The sequence below is a fragment of the Mus caroli genome, unplaced genomic scaffold, assembly GCF_978045245.1.
Source record: "Mus caroli unplaced genomic scaffold, Mus_caroli_1 scaffold_2, whole genome shotgun sequence".
Taxonomy (NCBI): domain Eukaryota; kingdom Metazoa; phylum Chordata; class Mammalia; order Rodentia; family Muridae; genus Mus; species Mus caroli.
Window position 1 is genome coordinate 31,141,863 of NW_028227257.1, and position 19,295 is coordinate 31,161,157.

Genomic DNA, 19,295 nt, shown 5'->3' on the forward strand with positions numbered 1-19,295 from the left:
CAGTTTTGGTAACTTGTTTCCAGGAGTTTAAACGCTCTTGCTATGTTCTCTGAAAACAGGCTTCATTTTCTTAGACAAATTCTGCTTGCCAGCTCCTACAGCGTATTCATGAAGAGTTTTAAATCATCAGAAACTCTCATTTGGCAGTGATTCTATTTGCTGCACCACCTCTGAAGTAGCACTGCCAAGCTTAAATGGTCTAGACATTGTATTAAAAAACACCTCCCTCTGGGACAGGCCTAGAAGTCACTGGCACAGGATTGCATCTATCTATGGATATTTAGTAGATTAGAAGTCTTCCTGGCAGACAGGAATTTTGTCAAGATCCACCCACTATAGCCAGCATTATGTAAAGCATAAGAGAGTTCACTGGCTTATAGCCATTTAATAGAATTCAGTCAATAACAAGAGTAGATTGTGCCTGCATGAAAGATATGCAATCCATTTTTAAACAAGAGGATCAAATGGAAAGTTGTAGTTTGGGGACGCTTAAAATCAACTCTGAATTTATATTGGGGATGATGATGCATTTTTAATGTTTTGCTGTCAGAAATTAAAAATAGCTCTTTCGGCCAGCTGTTGCTGCTTTTCTGGCAGAGTTGGGAGGTGGGGCACCACATGGTTGACTAAATTGAGCTGAACTGCTGCATTAGATTAAATTTTGCAGTACTGCTTGTAGAGTGTCTCTCTGTCTCCCTCTCTCTGTCTGTCTCTGTCTCTGTCTCTCTGTCTCTGTCTCTGTCTCTGTCTCTGTCTCTGTCTCTGTCTCTGTCTCTGTCTCTGTCTCTGTCTCTCTCTCTCTCTCTCTCAACCTTGAAGTCTACCTCCAAGGGTCCAAGGCCCAAGACCCCCTCCAGAAGGCCACGCCCCTTACCCCTCCTCCAGGGAGTCCGGGAGAACTCCCGGCCCTGCCCAGCAGCCTGCTGGGAACTGTAGTTGTGGCCTCTGACAAGCTGGCATTAAGGTGGAATGCAGGACTACAGATCCCGAAAGGCCACGCGTGCCGCGCCTGCGTGTCCGCACTTGCTGGAGGGAGGGCTAAGTCGTCCCGGGAGCCTCGCAAGTCAGCAGAGGAGGCTTTGGCTGCAGCGGGTGACATGGACAACGCAGGGAAGGAGCGAGAAGCGGTCCAGCTTATGGCGGAGGCCGAGAAGCGAGTGAAGGCTTCCCACTCTTTCCTCCGAGGGTTGTTCGGGTGAGCGCCAGAGGTCTTGCCCTTAGGGGTCTTAGTGCCCGATCCCCTGCCCAGCCGGCAGCCACCGCAGAGTACCTCGCGCAACTGCTTAGGGTTACGGGATTCCCAGTGGCCCACGCTCTGATTTGGGTCCCGTAGCATCCAGGGCCTCATCGCATCCCTTGGGCCGTGTCTGGGGTGTCTCTCCAGTCAGCAAACACTTCAAGCCCCAGAACCTTTTGGGGATCCTCAGGCCTTGGACACCCCTCACCCACACCTGGAGAACCCCTAGCTCAAAATCCCCAGGCATCCTTAAACAACCCAGAACACCTACGCGTCCTCGGAGATCTCTGTGGTCCCCCAAGTCCCTTGCGTCGCCAACGGTCCGGTGCTAGCTCCCAGGGTCCGCACCGAGCTGCCTCTTCGAGGATACCACCCCTCCTGGTAGACCAGATTTATTCATTTCCCCTGGTTGGGGCCATAAATCCCCTGGGGGAGCCAGGACTGTGAGGTTCTGGAATTCAACCTGGAGTTTGGCAGCTGCTGGCGGCTCATGGGGAGCGCGAAGTCTGCGCCCCTGTATCCCGGGCACTTGCCCGCTGGCCTTGGCCCAAGGGCCTTGAAATCATATCCTCTTCGGTGTGTTTTTCATTTGCCAGAGTGACTTGTATCCGTAGGTCGGGCCTCCCGTTTGATGAACTGTATGTAACGTTGCGCCTTTTTAAAGTCAAAGTATCTTTTGGGAATCCCGTGATTTTGTTTAATTCTTACATACCTTGGTAGGGAAGGGTTTGTTTTACATTCTGAGCTTTCAAAAAGCAGAACCTGCACTGAGAGCTTGTGGAAGAATTCTGGGCTGTTGATTATGCGAATGATTCAGCTGTTTATGACAGCGGTAGAAATTACGTGTGCCTCTTCTTTTTTTCCTCCCATTTGAAAGCGAAAGATCTGTACCAAGAACAGATTTTAATTATCGAGAGGGACTAGAGGTACATACTTAACTGCTGCATTGTGAGACGCAGTGTCTGTAAAAATTCAGTATAGACACTAAGCGCTGAAAATGTACCCAATGAACTTTGACTTTTATTTTTACTTCATTCATCCGACTACTAATTACATTAATTATTATCTAATAGTTTAATTGAGCCCCATTATGTTTGCATCTCCAGGAAATGCTTAGGGTCACTTTGATACAGTTTATGGTACCATGGTCTGCCAAGATAGAGAAGAAGACCATAATTGGAGACCCCTAAGGGCATTTGTCACTGCTAGTTCTTAAATTTCTCATGTCATATGAAGCTTGGAAGTGTAGGTGTAAGTTACAGGTACTGCTTCCCCTTTCAAAGGGACAAGGAGCATTGCAAGTGCCAAAGACTAATTCTTGTCTGTGAGTCACAAAACACACACTGGATTGCATTCAGTCTGTGTGAAATTAAATGGCAGAGTAGCTCACCTTGGGAGATGGTGTTAATACACATTCCACAACGGGATGTGCTTCCTTGAGCCAGTTATGGACATTTAATTTTGGTCAAGAGGAGCATTGTTTTGAGGAAACTAGGTCAAATCTTGAGACACTCATCGAAAAGGATTTTGAGGAATCTTTATTTCTGAAGAAACATCTTTTGGGCCATTGCTGCCCTGTCAGTGGCAGGCCAGGGAGGAAGACTTTCATTTCTCATCCACGCTCAGTTTGTGTGGAGTCACTTAGAAACAGCAGTCCAGGTTGTTACCGTGGGGTTTGGAACCTGGAAAAGGTTAGCTTTGCTTCTTTGGGCTTCAGTTTCTTCTGCTATAATCCAGTGTGTCTTGTGATTAATAATCAATGAGTTTATAAAATACTTAGACCTGTGGGTGTTGGAGATGGCTGTGGCATGATTATCCACATAGTTATCAGAGCTGGCAGTCCCTCTTATGAAAGAAGCAGAAGGGCAGATGGATTGAGTTTTATGGGATTTCAGAGCCAAAAGTGTGGTCACTAGCCTAAATGAATAAATACCTTAAGAGTCTTAGCCAGGTTAAGTGTCCTTTGTACTCAGGACTGGGAGGTTTCTAGTCATATTTGGTTCTGAAAAGCTTAAGAGAAGAATATGTAGAGCTTTGTGAGATTCGTTATAAGTATATAAGTATTTGAAACCCCAAACTAGACCTATTTCTCTTTTAGTTACAATGGTCCTGTGGGTGTGCTATTGCAAGCATCTGTCATCACCTTGCGTGTTGCCCTGCCCCACCCCTCTTTGGTTCTATCCCTCATTTACAGTAGTGCTATCCATCCCCATGTGAGACTCTCAAGTTAACAGGGAATTAATCATGACAAGTATCACCAGCGCTCCTGCTTAAGAGATGGACAGGTGATGATTTAAGGATGTGTCAGACATTTAAAAAGGCATTTGGCTTATTGCAGATGTTTCACGTCACTGACTGTTAATCTCCTAACTGCAGATTAGAGCGTAGCTTGACTTCATCTCCTGTATCCCAAACACCGCTTTTGTGATAATACTATGTTCTCAGTGTTGTTACATAACTCTGCCTTTCTGTTGTTGCTTTAGATGGAAATATGCAAGGAAGTCCACGAGAGTGAGTCTATTGGAAGCTTCTTCAGCTTGGTAGCTGGAGGTTGAGGGAGGGGGGTGAGCATGAGTACGTTTATCCCTCAGCGAAGCCTCCTGCAGCTCCCCTACAAGAAAACCACTTGAAAGGATGCAGACATGCCTGCAACCAATGTTACTTCTGTTTGGTTTTCTGTCTTATTCCCGGTTAAAGAGTAAAAGAGTAACTGTTTTTGTTTGGTTGGTTTTTTTTGTTGTTGTTGTTTTTTGTTTTTTTTGGTTTTGGTTTGTTTGTTTGTTTTCTTTGTAGCTGTGCAGTCAAATTAAGTCTCACTTTTTCTGAAGAGCACGGTGTAAGACCACCACTGAAAAAGTCAAAATTTCACTTAGTGCATTGCCAGAGTGGAGCTGTGGAAATTTGTAATAGTTAATTTCAAAGTTTAATTTAGCATCTCAGGGAACTGCTAGAATGATCTTCAGCTGGCCAGACTGACAATAGGATACTTTCCAAGTGCAAAGACCTCCTTGCTATCTTCATTTGTTACTAGGGGAACCTGCAGTGAGGGCACAGAGCACACTGAAGAAAGCCATACTTAGCGAATGATAGGAAAGTGTTTCTGAGCTTCCTTTGTTTGTTTGTTGGCAGTGCTAGGGATGTAACCCCAGGCCTTGTACTTTGTTAGGCAAACGTTTACCCTGCCACTGAGATATATTCTCAACCCCCTGATAGTTCCTTGTCAATGCTCCTCAGTCTCAGGGCTAATAAACGAGGTCGTCTCGGTGTAAATTTAATGAAGGATCCTTTTGGATTACTGCAACAAAACATGGGTCTACTTCATGTCTGTCTGTGAAGATTCAGGTATTTCTTAGATACTGTAGACTAGATCCATATTGTTCTCTTGTTTTTATTTCATCGAAGATTGCGTTTCCATGTTTAGCACAGTCATGTGATAGCTTTGAGAGAGAGCATTTACATCTTTCTCAGTTATGATTAATACTTAAATGTAGATTCAGGTTTTTTTTTTTTAAGTCATTAATCATCTGGATGTGGTGACACACACCTTAAATACCAGCATTAGGGAAGCAGAGGCAGGTAGATCTGTGTGAGTTCAAGGCCAGCCTGGTCTACATAGTGAACCCAAGGACAGCCAGGGCTATGTAGAGAAATATCTCAAAAAAAAAAAAAAAACCACCCCCAAAAAACAAAAAGAATAGGAAAAATAATAATACCAAAAAAAAAAAAAATCATGAATGTGCTCACCCAATAATCTAGAGGCTGAAGCAGGAGGATCTTGGGTTTCATATCAGCCTGTCTCAAAAACAGGAGAGTAAATGTAGACTCTCTTCGTTACTTACGAAGATGAACTTACATGAGCGTGTTTGTGCATACTTCTTATAACTTAAGAACTAAGATATGGATATAGATTTTGTACTTCTGATTTTTTTCAAATATTTATTTCATGAGAATTATTCATGAAACTTATGATTGCAAATAATTCCTGGTTGATTGTTTATGTCAACCTGACACAAGCTAGAGTTATCTGGAAAGATGACTGCAGTTGAGAAAATGTCTCCCTAGATTGGTCTGTAGGCATTTTCCTAATTTAATGGTTAATGCAGAGTGGGAGGGTACAGCCCACAGGACTAGGTCCTACGTTAGATAAGAAAGCAGGCTGAGTAAGCCGTGAAGAGCAAGCCAGTAAGCAGTATTCTTCCATGGGTTTTGCTTCGGGTTCTGCCTCCAGGTTCCTGCCTTGGTTTCCATCACTGAACTAGGACCTGGAACATGTAAGCCAAATAAACCTTTCCCATCTCAGAGTTGATTTTGATCACTGTGTCTTCTCACAGCAATAGAAACTCTAGCCCCCTCCCCCCAAACTGGCATTTTTAAAAAAAAAAAAAAACCAGCAAAAAAATGGGTAAACCATGGGTGCCCATGTCACCAGATCACAGTGTTATCCTAATCACAGGGGACTTTATACAGTTAGGCCTTCAGAACTGTGTTCATTGATTTGATGAGAAGATCAGCATTACATTCAAAAAAATTTCAGCAGCTCACACGGTTCAGAGGAAGTTCAAGGTGGAAATTAGAATTTCAGAATGCTAACTTTTCTGTTTTCATGTAGAACTTATCAAAACAATGAAAATCTTACATATAATTAATTAGTCAATATTGTTTGAATTAAGGCATATTTCTCATAGTAGGGAACAGAATCCTGTTTTACTGGGTATTTTTCATCATGGGCCATTGTTTTATTTGAAAAACCTTAGCAATATCTGTGGAGATAAAAATTATTTTTTTCCTTTAAATTACCAATATCTTGATTAGTGTGAGTGGGCTCCTGTTAAACTGTCCTTTCGTTCTTGGAATAAACTCCTCTGAGATGCTTTGAGGGTCTTACTATAGCCCAAGCTGGTTTCAAATTTGTGATCATTCTGCCTGCTTGAGCCTCCCAGAGTAATGGTAACAAACTATTGGTTCTTTCTTTCTTTTTTCCTTTTCTTTCCTTCTCTCTCTCTTTCTTTCTCTCTCTCTCTCTCTTTCTCTCTCTCTCTTTCTTTCTTTCTTTCTTTCTTAACAAGCTTTTTTGGAATCTGTTTTTACACAGTTTATTTAGAATTATCTTACTTGGGACTCTTTGTGTATAGCCTTTATGAGGTTGAAATGTTGATGTTGTAGGTATCTTAGAAAATGAGTTTAAGTGTTTCTCTCTTTTCCTATGGTTTTTTATGGGTTGTGTAGCTACACTTAGAGTGAAACTGTTGGGTTTGTAAGTGTGTATTTTCATTTCCTTTCTTGGTTTGTTTTCACCATTTGTGGTATATGTGTACACATCCAGAAGCCAGAGGAGAATGGCAAATGTCTCTCCTTTAACACTTTGTGCTTTATTCTCTTGAGAAAGGGGATGTATCTCTCTGAACCTGGCACAAGGCTGATGGCCAGCATATACACCAGCAGTACTCCTGGCTACACCCCTGCACGGTGCTGGGATTACAGATGTGTGTGTGGTCATTCCCAACTCTGAGTGTCTCCCTAGCCCAGTGAATAAGTTCTTTCACTCATATTGGTTGTGTTGTGTTGTTTTGTTTTGTTTTGTGTGTGTGTGTGTGTGTGTGAAATTTGGAATATTTAAATGCACTATTTGTTCTAAAGTTAATTTTAGTAAATTACATTTTCTCAGAAAATTATTCATTTAATCAAAACTCAACTTGCAGAGTTATGCCAGAATCTTTTTTAATTTCTAAGTTCTTTTTCAGTATTTTCTTTTTTGATTCTTGGTATGTACTTTTGCATTATGATTTCCTCCCTCTTCTCCCTTGAGTTTTTGATCCTTTATTCTCCAGCAGCCAGTAAGTATCCTCATCTGCTCTGCTGCTTGCGTGCCTTTTACCTTATTTCTCTTTCTGTTGCTTTTGATTTTCCTTACCATTTATTTTTCCCTCTGGCTATGTTTTTTGCAGGGGTATTAATTTACTGTCTCTAATTTGCTTGTATGAATCTGATGTAGGTGTGAATTCTTAAACTGCTTTGACTGTATACTGTAGAACCTGAAACATAGTGCTTTGATCTTAACTCTGTTTGCTCTTTGGTCTAGGAGTTGCTGGGGGCATCCTTCTAGACAGAAGAGACTTTAAAATTTTTTTTTGGTTAAATTTCTGTTTTATTTCCTTGTGATTAGAAAACCAACATTGATCTTTCTTCTTTCTTTGCTGCCTAATATGTTATCAGTGCTCATGAATGGTCATATGAAGGTGGATGCTTGCTTCTCAGTTTGATACAGATCTATAATATCTAACTACTGATTATATAATTAGGAGTAGGCCATTTGTGTTTTTATTTGACATGCTTTGGACTGAGAGAAGCGTGTTAATGTCTTGTCTTTGTGTGTTTCTGTGGATCTCCTATAGTTTCTGCTTTAAGAAGGTGACTATTGCGTTATTCAGCTAATACAATTCCATTATGATCTTTATCTTTAGTATTATTTTATCTTACATGATGCTTTTGAGTCCAAAATCTACCATGTCCATTCTAGAATAAATAGGATGTTTTTAAACATGTCGTACATGCTTTTAAATTGTGTACATTTCCTAAGTTGTGACTATGTGTTATATAAGAAAGAGTCATCCAGTGGCCATGTGTCCTGTGTCAGCGTGCTCCTCTTTCCCCACAAGCTGTGATGATGGCTTTGTGACTCTGGGGAAGTTAAGTGGAAAGGACATATACTTCCCCTGAAACTGCAGGCCTATCCTGTGTTTCTGCTGAGTCTTTATTCTCTTGAGACATTAAGAAGGGGACACCCTGGGTATAGAATGAGGCACCTTAGGAAAGAACCCTGGGTGTAGAATGAGGGCCCTTAGGAAAGAACCAACATCACAACCGTCCTGCGGGTGAATTGGCAGGGCTATTTGAGCGTGTGTTGTGACACAGATAACAGAGTTGGCTGTTGTGTGCTGGTTTTGTTTTATATTTAACATAGAGTCTCACTGTTTACCTCTGGCTGGCCTAGACTCAGTTATGTAGACCAGACTTCTGGTGTATGTTTTTTATACCACCTTTTAAAAATCATTTTAATTTATTTTTTATTTTACATAGATAGGTATTTAGCCTACATGTATGTCTGCACCACATGCGTGCCTGGTGCCCAAGGAGGCCAGAAAAGGATGTCAGATCTTCTGAAACTGAAGTTACAGACAATTGTGAACTGCCTTATAGGTGCTGGGAATTGAGTCTGTATCCTCTGTAAGAGCAGCGGAGGCAACTGTTCTGCTCTCTGGGGCATTTCTGGCTCTGTATCTTAAGCCTTTCAGAAGAGACTTACATTAGCTGTGCCTCTTCTGTGGCTCTGTTTTGTGAGCAACTCTGAAAGGGATATTGATGTGACTGGTTCTCAACTGTTGAAGCATTTTGTTGGATTTACTGTATATTATAATTTATCTGATTCTTTTGTGATCTCTTTATTTGAAGATGTTTGGGGTTTGTTCAACTGTTACATTTATGACATAAGGCTTTTAAAAATAGTCCAGCTCCTGCTCCTTACTTAGACCTTGCTATTTCATTTGTTCTGAAAACACCTATCCCCCCCGTGTACTTGAAAGTGTGTGTGCCTTTTCCTTCCTCCACTGCCTGCTTTTGTTGGCTTGGTGTGGGAGTTTTGCTATTTGCATTTAGACAAATACAAAATCCTTTGCATTTTTATTTTTTTAACCTTTCTCATTATGTCCTTTAGTCTTAGATCTGTAATAAAATGTATCCAGTGCCCACCGACTGACATTCTCTGCTCCTCTTTTTTGTTTGTTTGTTTGTTTTTTGTTTTTTTTGTTTTTTTGGTTTGGGGGGGGGATTTTCAAGACAGGGTTTCTCTGTATAGCCCTGGCTGTCCTGGAACTCACTTTGTAGATCAGGCTGGCCTCAAACTCAGAAATCCACCTGCCTCTGCCTCCCAAATGCTGAGATTAAAGGCGTGTGCCACCATGCCTGGCTAAACAATTTTTTTATTAGATATTTTCTTCATTTACATTTGAAATATTATCCTGAAAGTCCCTTATACCCTACCCCCTCCCTGCTCCCCTACCCACCCACTCCCCCTTCCTGGCCCTGGTGTTCCCCTGTATTGGAGCATATAATCTTTGCAAGACCAAGGGCTTCTCCTCCCAATGATGGCCAACTAGGCCATCTTCTGCTACATATGCAGCTAGAGACACGAGCTCAGGAGGTACTGGTTAGTTCATACTGCTGTTCCTCCTATAGGGTTGCACCTGAAGTTTGGGGTTTTATTAGTGGCACGTGACAAATGGCTTAACTCGCTATTTGATAGCAGTGTGACTTTGTTTCTCTCTTTAGTTCTTGGAAAATTCAGCTGTCAGCTGTGTACGATAGCATTGAAACCAATCCTAACTTGATTTTTTTTAGGTTTATAAGCACCTTTGCCTTTTGATACAGGAGTCCAGAGATTTTCTTTATTTATGGAATTGGGTAGCTTACCAGGATTTCTCAGTGGACCTTAGTACAAGGTTGACTGGTTCAGTGTTTGGATTCAGGTATTCTTTGTATCTTGGGAATTTTCCGAGATTCTGGCTAAAACATTTGTTTCCTCTTCCCTCTTTGGAGGACTCTAAGTACGTGGAGTCAGTCAGTCTCCTGGACTGCCTCCCACTGAGTCCAGCAGGACTTGCCCTTGACGCTGATAAGGGGCCCCAAGGATCGAAAGAAGAAAGGACAGGCACATAGACACACCTATAGGTGGGCCATGCTCTGATGGAGAGTACCAGCTATGCAACAACCTAGAACCTCAGCGTGATTGCTGTGTACAGCACACAGTAGAGATTTGCTAGTCTTAGTGCTCTCTGTACAGTTTCAGGCTGTAGGAAGCCTTTGCTGAGGGTGACCCATGTGGGGAAGGCTTTGCCAATTTCTCATGGATCTGAGATGTTGAATCCTAGACATAGCCAAACCAATGTCAACATTACACATTCACCCAAGACTTCCTTGGCGCCCCACAGCCAGCAGCAGCAGGTGGCAGCATGGGCTTCTGTAGTCGGAGAGGAGACTTTGCTGCTGTAGAGTTGGGTACAGTGTCCGGAAGGAGTGGCACCGTGGAGCAATAGTTAGAGGCCCCCTTCCTTAGGCAAGACTGAACTGATCTCTGCAGCTTGCCTTGCCTTCTCTCCTTGCTCTGCCACCTGGTAAGGAGTTCCCTCCCTCTCTCCCAAAGGCAGTCTTCTGGAGACTGTGGCTTTGTCCAAGGCACTCTTTTTCAGTTTCCTGACCTGAACTGAACTGACCCTTCAGGTCTATGCCTGGCCTAGGGATTCCTAAGTCAGGGCTCCCTTGCTGGGGAGTGGCTCTCCCTGAATCTTAGCCCTTTGGCCCACAGACCTCCTCCCGACTTACAGCAGGAGCCGTGCACACTGGATTTGTTTCTCCTTAGCTCCATTTGAGTGGAGGTTTCCTATATGCAGGTTGTGTTTGTACGGTTTTTTTTTTTGTTGTTGTTGTTGTTTTTTGGGGGTTTTGTTTTGTTTTTGTTTTTCGAGACAGGGTTTCTCTGTGTAGCCCTGGCTGTCCTGGAACTCACTCTGTAGACCAGGCTGGCCTTGAACTCAGAAATCCGCCTGCCTCTGCCTCCCGACTGCTGGGATTAAAGGCGTGCGCCACCACCGCCGGGCTTGTTTGTACGTTTTTATATTTAGGTAACATTATCCTTTGGGAGTTATAGCAGTTATTAATATTTTATAAAGATTGAAATTCATGTCAAAGATTACATTTTATAAAGGTAACTTTTTTTAGACAAAGTTTCACTATGTAGCTCTGGCTATAATTCAATATATATATATATATATATATATATATATATATATATATATATATATATATACAGCTGGCATCGAACTCACGCTCAAGCCACTGCCTCCTGTGTGCTGGGATTAAAGGTGTGTGCCACCACCACACCTGGGTAGATGGGTTTAGAATGTCACTAGTCAGATCCGGTTGTGTGGAACTGGATTGGAAGTTTTTTGAATTGATGCTATCCTTTGCTTTCTTATTTACCTATCTTTGTTTGTTTGTTTGTTTGTTTAAACCACCCTTCTGTTATTAGCTCTTATTGGTGCATACTCTTCCTATGAAGGTGGAGCTTCAGAGTATTGCCAGAAGTCCAGTCAGCCTTTTCCACTACCCATACCTATCCTCTTACCTTATTCAGGAAATTAAACTCAATTAATACTTTTGTTAGCCAGTTGTTAAATGTGGAGTGAAGTGTTCTGCTTGAAAATCCATGATCTCTCACCCACCCCCTTAAATAAGCAGAAACAATGAAAAGTTCTCAGAAAGTTGAATCTGAATGTACAGGAGTGAGCTTTGAGGCACCTTTTTGTTGGCATGTGCTAGCAACCAACCTGGTTGCTTCTCCTCGTCTTCTAGTTGAAGATGTCACTGCCTCTCTGAGCAGGCTGTGAATGGTATTATGTGCATGTGGTCTGAGCAAGATCCAAGCCCTGGACTTTTAGACTTTTATGCTGAACACTGAACTCTGTCATCAGTTTAATGGAAAAATGAAGGAACTTCTGATTGCTGCTTCCCCTCTCCCTTGGCCTGGGAATATCTTAAAGACTATCTCCCTTCTCCTACTTGTTTAATAAACATGTTGTTTTCAAATGGCACATAAATGTACTACAATGTGACATTTCAATGTTAACTGTGTTGTGCATACCAGAGCAGTTGTCAAAATTAATCACCCCAAGATACTTTTTATATCTCTGTGGAGAAAATTCAGAATCGTTTCCACTGGCTATTTTGAAATGTTGTCAACAGTATTTATCCTGCTGTGCTGTAGAACATGAGGCATTCTTCCATGAGATCACCTACATACCTGTACCTGTTAATCACCCTCCCCCTCCCCCCTGCCTTCTCCTGCCCCGTAACCCTTCCCAAACCTTGGTAACTACAAATCTATCCCATACTTCTGTTTTAGTCAGGTCCTCTGTAGCACCAGAAGCAGGGGATGGAAGAAAAAAGTCAGAATTTATTAAGTGAACTTTGAGATAGTAACAAGAGCCACATCACGCTGAGATGCTGAGAACCTGGTAGTTACTCAGTCCTTAGGCAGGCTCCTAAACATTAAGAGTAAATCCCACAGCAGCTGTCCCTTAGCCTGAGGTCCTCATTACAACTCAGGTTTCACTTTCATGGCTTTGTGCAGTGGCTTCTCAGAGCCTCCTTGCAGGGAATCTAGCCACATGCTGTTTTGTTGTAGCATCTTCTAAGACTTTAGAGCAAGCCTATATGACCCTATTACTTATATTTTTCATTCCTCCAAAACCATTACCATGTGTACAGTGCCAGATTCTGCTTGCTTGGGATGTAGCCTTTCGTCTTGGGCCATGGCTGAGTTATCTAAGCTTGGAAGAACATTTCTCTAGGTGGGTCTCTTAGAGCAAGATACCTTAGAGACTCTCTGTCGAACTTACTTCCCTCCCCTTTCCTTCCCTCCATCCTTCTTTGCAAGCCAAAGCATCATGTAGCCACACTGGCCTTAAACTCACTAAGTAGCTTAGATTGCAGTAGCATGCATCTGTCATCCCAGCACTCCTATGAGTTAGAATGTGGAATAGAGACATAAGAATCAATTGGGAGCTCTCAGGCCAGCGAGTCTGTAGTATGCAGCCTAGCAGCAAAAACAAGGGAGACCCCACTTCAAAGAGGTGAGAGAACCAATTCCTGAAAGTTGTCCTCTGTCCACTACGCACTTACCTGAAGTCTGATACATATAAATGCACATATAAAATTATTTTATTAAAGCTTTATTGTAAAACACTTGTAGGAGGAAAACATACAGCAAGAATGGCTAGATCTAAAGTCTATACATCTCAGTGAACTTCAATACAGAATAAAAGTAGTTTTAATATGCAGGGTTTTCAAACAAGTTCTGAAGTTCTTGGTGTGTGTAGCCATGCTCCCTCCCCACCCCCTGCTAAGACACTTTTCCTATTCTACTCAGTGTCTGTGATTTCTCTTTCTTGGCTGTAGTCTCTTTAACACTTGGCAGATGCTTTCTCGAAGCTCATGTTAACCCACAGCTTTTATTTTGTTTTTGTTTTTGTTTTTGTTTTTGTTTTTTGAGACAAGGTTTCTCTGTGTAGCCCTGACCATCTTGGAGCTCGCTCTGTAGACCAGGCTGGCCTGGAACTTCCAAGTGCTGAGATTAAAGGTGTGAGCCACCACCACCCTGGTGGTGCCACCACCACGGAGCTGCCCACAGGTTTCAAACTGTTCATATTCCTTTCCTCTAGAAACCCTATTTTCCCGGTCTTTCTACTCTATTTGTCCACCTAAATCTGGCTAAGGGCACTAAGCAGTGACCATTCTATAGCCTGGATATTGTTGTGTCTTGGAATTCTACAAAGTACATAGTCCGTTACTTTTTAATTCACCCTCATGCACGTTTTCAGGACGGGGCAGAACCTAGGTAGATTCTTTGCCAGAATGTGCCACAAATGGCCCCGTTCCTGATAGAGTCCTTGTTTCTCTCTGAAACCCAATGAGTCACACCCTCACTGTTCACATTTGTATCAGCATCCTTCCCTACCCCCACTGCAATAGCACATTAATCTCTATTTATAGCACTCTGGGGCTTTGCTAGTCTGTGTCTCCAATCTCCTCCACATTTCTCCTGCAAATCAGCCACATGAACAGGTTTATCTCTGCAATAACCCCACTTCAGATACAGATGTTTTATCATTTACTTTTTGCTGTGGCAGGATATCTTATTAAATCAACTTAAGAATTTATTTGGCTTGAGGTTTGAGAGAAGTCCATCATGGTAGAGGTGTGATAGGAAGTGGTTTCATTACTGCAGGATCGTGTGGCTGGGACTCCTCACCTACAGAACAGGAAGCAGAGACCATACAGGAAACAGGGTCCAGCAGTAAATATCAAGGCCCACTCAAGTGACCCATTTCCTGCTTAGTCTGTATAATGTATGCATGTATAAGCCATGCATGCAGGGCTGACCATTTAAAATTGGATACCAGGGCCTAGCAAACACAGAAGTGGATGATCACAGTCAGCTATTGGATGGATCACACGACCCCCAATGGAGGAGCTAGAGAAATTACCCAAGGAGCTAAAGGGAACTGCAACCCTATAGGTGGAACAACAATATGAACTAACCAGTACCCTGGAGCTCTTGTCTCTAGCTGCATATGTATCAAAAGATGGCCTATTCGGCCATCACTGCAAAGAGAGGCCCATTGGACTTGCAAACTTTATATGCCCCAGTACAGGGGAACCCCAGGGCCAAGAAGGGGGAGTGGGTGGGTAGGGGATTGGGAGGGTGGGTATGGGGGACTTTTGGGATAGCATTGAAAATGTAAACGAGGAAAATACTTAATTTTAAAAAAAAATTGGATAATCAATTGGTAATCCTTCCCTAGGGAAGACTATTTCTCTCACTCCCATTCCTTAGTCGCATGTAGTTCTTTGTGAAGGGTTGAAACCTTGCGGGCTTTACCCCCTCATCTACTTGGGTATGTCTACTGTTATTTTTATTCAGCTCATGTTTAGGCTGTGATGTTGGTGAGACTATGGTTATAGCTTCTGATGTTCCTAGGAGACAGTAATCTCACACAAGCTTCCTGATTGGCTCTTAAAATCTTTCGGCCCCCTCTTCCTCAGTGTTCCCTGAGCCTTAGGGGAGTTGTTTTTGTAGGTGTATCCATTGGGACTGGGTTCCACAGGTTTGTTCTTATTGGTCATGGCTTTCTATACTGGTCTCCATCTTGTTGCCAAGAGGTTTCCTTCAAGAGTGGTGAAGACTAGACTTGTCTGTAAGTATAAGGACAAACATTTAGAATGTACAAGTTATGGTTTTGCTGTTTAGTAAAGTGGAGGTTGTCAGTGCTCCTTCAAGATCTATGACTTTACTAGCCCTGGGGAGTGGCAAGGTTTCCAGTGTCAGGTAGATATCCTTCTTGTTGAGCAGGTCTTACGTCTAATTACAGAGCTGTTGGTTGCTGCCATGGTATGAGTGCTAGTATTGCACCCCTAGGGTTATAGTGTTGCTGGTTTGTCTTTGTGGTTCATAGGCATCATAGCTGAGTAGGACTGTTGCTTGTCTTTCTCCCTTGGATGCTTGCTTGGTGCTTTTTGGTACCATAAACACTAGGCCTCGGGGAGGAGACATTCAGGTCAGTTCCAGCTCAGGTGTCTTCAGCAATAGAGACTTTACTTGCACCCCTTGGAGGCAATCAGTGGCAATATCAATAGCTTGTGGTATTTGAGATACTGATCAACCAATAGCTCAAAAGAGGGCTTTTCATGCCAAGTTTTAGACATTTTTGTTATATCGTCTTTGGCTCTTGGAGGGAACACTTTCAACCCAGATGAGAAAATTTCATGTAAACAATATATACATATTTATATAGACTTATATATACATTATAGATTTTTAAGGAAGATAGTTAATAGTAATAGTATGATTTCTTAGGACTTTTTCAGGCTTTCGTATCCTCTCTCCTTTTTCATATTTATGGCAGAGATACTTTTAAGCAGAGAGTGAGTGAATTTGTCTCTCCTTTCCCAATATTTTCTATTTTTGCTTGCTACCTTGAGGAACACATGAACAGCTTATTAAAAATTGCTATGTGGAGCTGGGCTCACTACTGCATGTCTGGAATTCTAGGACTGGAGAGGTAGGGGGATCTTGAGTTTAAGGCTTGCCTATATAGAGCAAGGCCTTGTGTCAAAACAAACATCAGTAGCAACTCCCCCCCCCCCCCCGAGAAACAAACAGAACACCAAAAAACCAGTGATGTGGACAGATTCTTCCATCAGCACACTCACAGCCAGTGCTGTCATTGTAACCTGTGTGCCGGGCCCTGGTCTGACCTCTTGCTGCAGGATAGGCTGAGTTGTTCCAGCTGGTGAAGAAGCATTGCCCTGGGTGACAGCCTCCCGTCTACATACCTCACTATCATCCCAGTACTAAGCACAGTGGTTCTTGTCTTTGTAGCAGCCCTCAGGGTATCCGGATTATAGACCTGAATTCTCTCTGGTTGTGCCTGCACACAGATACATTGCCATAGCTGTAACTATTTGAGATATTTCTACTCTAATATCTTGTGATTTTTAGAGGCAGCTTTATTTCTGCCTCTGCAGTTGTCACCTTTTCCTTTTGGGTACATCTCATGATGTGTGTGCCATTAATCCACTCCAGTCTACTTTGATACCTCCCTCCTCCCACCCACAGTTTTAAAATAGTTTGTATTATAGTTGCCAGTGTGCTCTGTGCTCCAAACAGTGATTACTTGGGGTGGGGAAATAATAGGACTTGAGAGGATTTGGGGATTAATTAACTTCTGACAGCTTTGCTCTTCACTGGCCCTTAGATGGCTGCCATGGGCCTTGGTCTACAGTGACTGACCTCAGCAGCTCTTTACTCAGTAAGTGGCCAAGGAGCTTTGGCCTCTGAAATGAATGGGTGCTAGGCTGAGGCCTCAGGGGGAGCCAGGTCTTGTGCCTGCTGGAGTTTCCTTTCTTGGTGGAGAAGGTGTCTCCTTGTTCAAGGTCAGAATCTCCTGATACCAAAGAACACTTACTTTAGCTCAGTTTATCTTTTTTTCATGCCACTTTGGTGCCATATGCTGGCATCATGTTACCTCATAGCAGAGATTCTTTTCAAACTCTGTTGTGTTTCCAAGAATATTCTGCTCTCTGTGGAGCTCAGGGTAGCTATCAGTTGGATTATTTGAATATAAATACTGAGTATTGCTCTTTAAAACTCATAATATTTAGTGTTCATGTGCTAATTAAAGATATTTTCCAAAAGGTATGCAGTTTTATTTGTTTGTGAAGTCTGTTTTTTTCCTTCCATCTTTGCATAGTTTGGAAATTGAATTTAGGTTGACAGACAAGAATCTTCACCCTATCAGTAGCCTACCTTTTATTTTTATATGGCTACCCAATGCTTACCCACCCCACTTGGGGGCAAAGAAAGGCTCATGCATCCCAGGCGGGCCCGAGACATGTTATATTGTGGATGATAACCTTGAACCTTTGAAGCCCTTGCCTTGACTCCCCAAGTGCTGCTATTACAGATATGGTCCTTCCTGTGCAGTTTAGATGGATTGGGTGAGGATCGTACCCAGGGCTTTGAGCGTAGTAGGCAAGCACTCTGCCAGCTGAGCCATAGCCCCAGCCTATATCCTGGTTGGTGTTTGTTTGTTTGTTTGTTTGTTTTGGTTTTTGATGATGAGTCTTCCCTAGATGGTTTGTTGGTTTGTTGTTATCTGTTTGATTTTGAGACTGGTTCTCATGTACCACAGACTGGCCTCGAACTCACTGAGGATGACCTTGAAAGTCTGATCATTATACTTCTACCTCCCAAGTTTTGGGGTTTCAGGTATATATGCCTGGCTTTCTTCATTTTTTTTTTTGTTTTGTTTTGTTTTATTTTTAAGATTGATTTTTGTGTGTCTGTATGGGTATGTGCATATGAATGCAGGTACCTTTTGAGGTCAGAGGCCATGGGATCTATATCTAGAGTTACAGGCTGTTGTGAGTTACCCATTGTGGGTACTTGGAACCAAATTCAGGTCCTCTGCAAAAGAAGTTTGGGTTCTTAACCACTAAGCCCTCCCTTCAGCCCCCCTTTCTCAAGTAATGAGAGTGCTTGTAATTCTGATCAGAACTGGTGTCTGTTGATCCAACCCAGCTAGCTCCTTCAGCCTTCTCACAAAGATCTCTAGATTTAAAGTCAGGAGTGAGCTGCACCTCTGTGCTGAGTGGCCATGGAGAGCTGCAGACCTCCAGATGGCAGTGTCTCTTCTGTGAGATGAAGGAAGTATCCTCTCTGGTTATTATAATAATTTTAAAAATGTCCTGTTGTGGCAATACCTGAGTGTGAGCTTAGCACAGCACACGAGTTCTGTTGTTTGCATCTTGAAAGTAGGATAGGGTACATTTTAATTAAGCTAGTTTTATTTAGAAACTTAATAAGAATGGCTGCACTGACTGTAATTACAGTTCAAGATTCTGGGTTCTTGACAGAAAACAAGACACAGGGAAAGACTAGCTCATGTTAACTGTGACTAAAAGTGAGAAACTTCTCGTGTGAGGACTTTTCCACTAGGGAATCCTATTAGTTCATTGCCTTTTAGAAAAAAAAAAAAAAGAAGAAGAAGAAATGTCGATGGAGATATTGGCTCGATTGGAGATATGGCTCACAGGTTAAGAGCACAGGCTGTTCTTCCAGAGGGTCTTGGTTCAGTTCCCAGCACCTACAGGGCAGCTTACAACCATCTGTAATTCCAGATCCAGGGGATCTGACACCCTCTTCTAGTTTCTGCAGGCACCAGGCGCGCACACACACATACATAAAGGAAGCAAATCTTTAAAAGAATTTTAATGAGGATTTGAAATAGAGAAAAAGGACCTGAAGGGTGAGGTTGAAAGCTTTCCTTTTTGGAATAGCTTAATGACATCCTACCATTCCTTGGGTGACATGGCCCCAGGTCATTTATTTGGCAGTCAGAAGTAGCAGTGTTATTGAGATATTATTCACCTAGCAAATAATTTACCTGTCTAAAGTGTGCTCTGATCTTTTAAAATGTTTGCATATTAGAGCTGTGCAACCATGAAAAGAACCAGCCCCAAATGAAAGAGCGTACTCTTTGCCGGTGGCACCCTTCCTGCCTCCCCAAATGAAACAATGCACCCTTTGCCATTGACACCCTTCCTGCCTTTCACCAGCACTCTTGGCTCTAGATGTCATAAGTCTGGTTTGCGACATCACAACAGAATGTCTGAGACTGAGTAGTTTAAAGGGGTGGATTTTTCAGTTCTGGAGAGTAGAACTTAGAAAAGTCAAGGTACTGGCATTTGTTGTGAGCCTTTACTGTCCTCACATGGTGGAAGTATGCAGGGAGGGGACAGATGTTGTACACTTGTGTGGCAGAGGAGCAAAGGGGAGAGATCCTACCCCACAAACCCTTGCTTTAGCTCTCCTCGTTCACTGATCATGACCTACCCAAGCTCAATGGACATGCCCTTATGTTCACTCCCTGTCAAGTCTGTTTCC

The 19,295-nt window shown here is 42.7% G+C and overlaps 1 protein-coding gene across 1 annotated transcript in view; it reads left to right on the forward strand.

The window, feature by feature from the left end:
* The first annotated feature begins 1,020 nt into the window (after positions 1–1,020).
* Positions 1,021–19,295, forward strand: part of Napb (NSF attachment protein beta) — a 41,017-nt gene continuing 22,742 nt past the window's right edge. Inside the window, exon 1 of the mRNA XM_021155984.3 lies at positions 1,021–1,195. Coding sequence (XP_021011643.1) covers positions 1,098–1,195 — 98 coding nt within the window. The 5' untranslated portion in view covers positions 1,021–1,097. The remainder of the gene's footprint in view (positions 1,196–19,295) is intronic.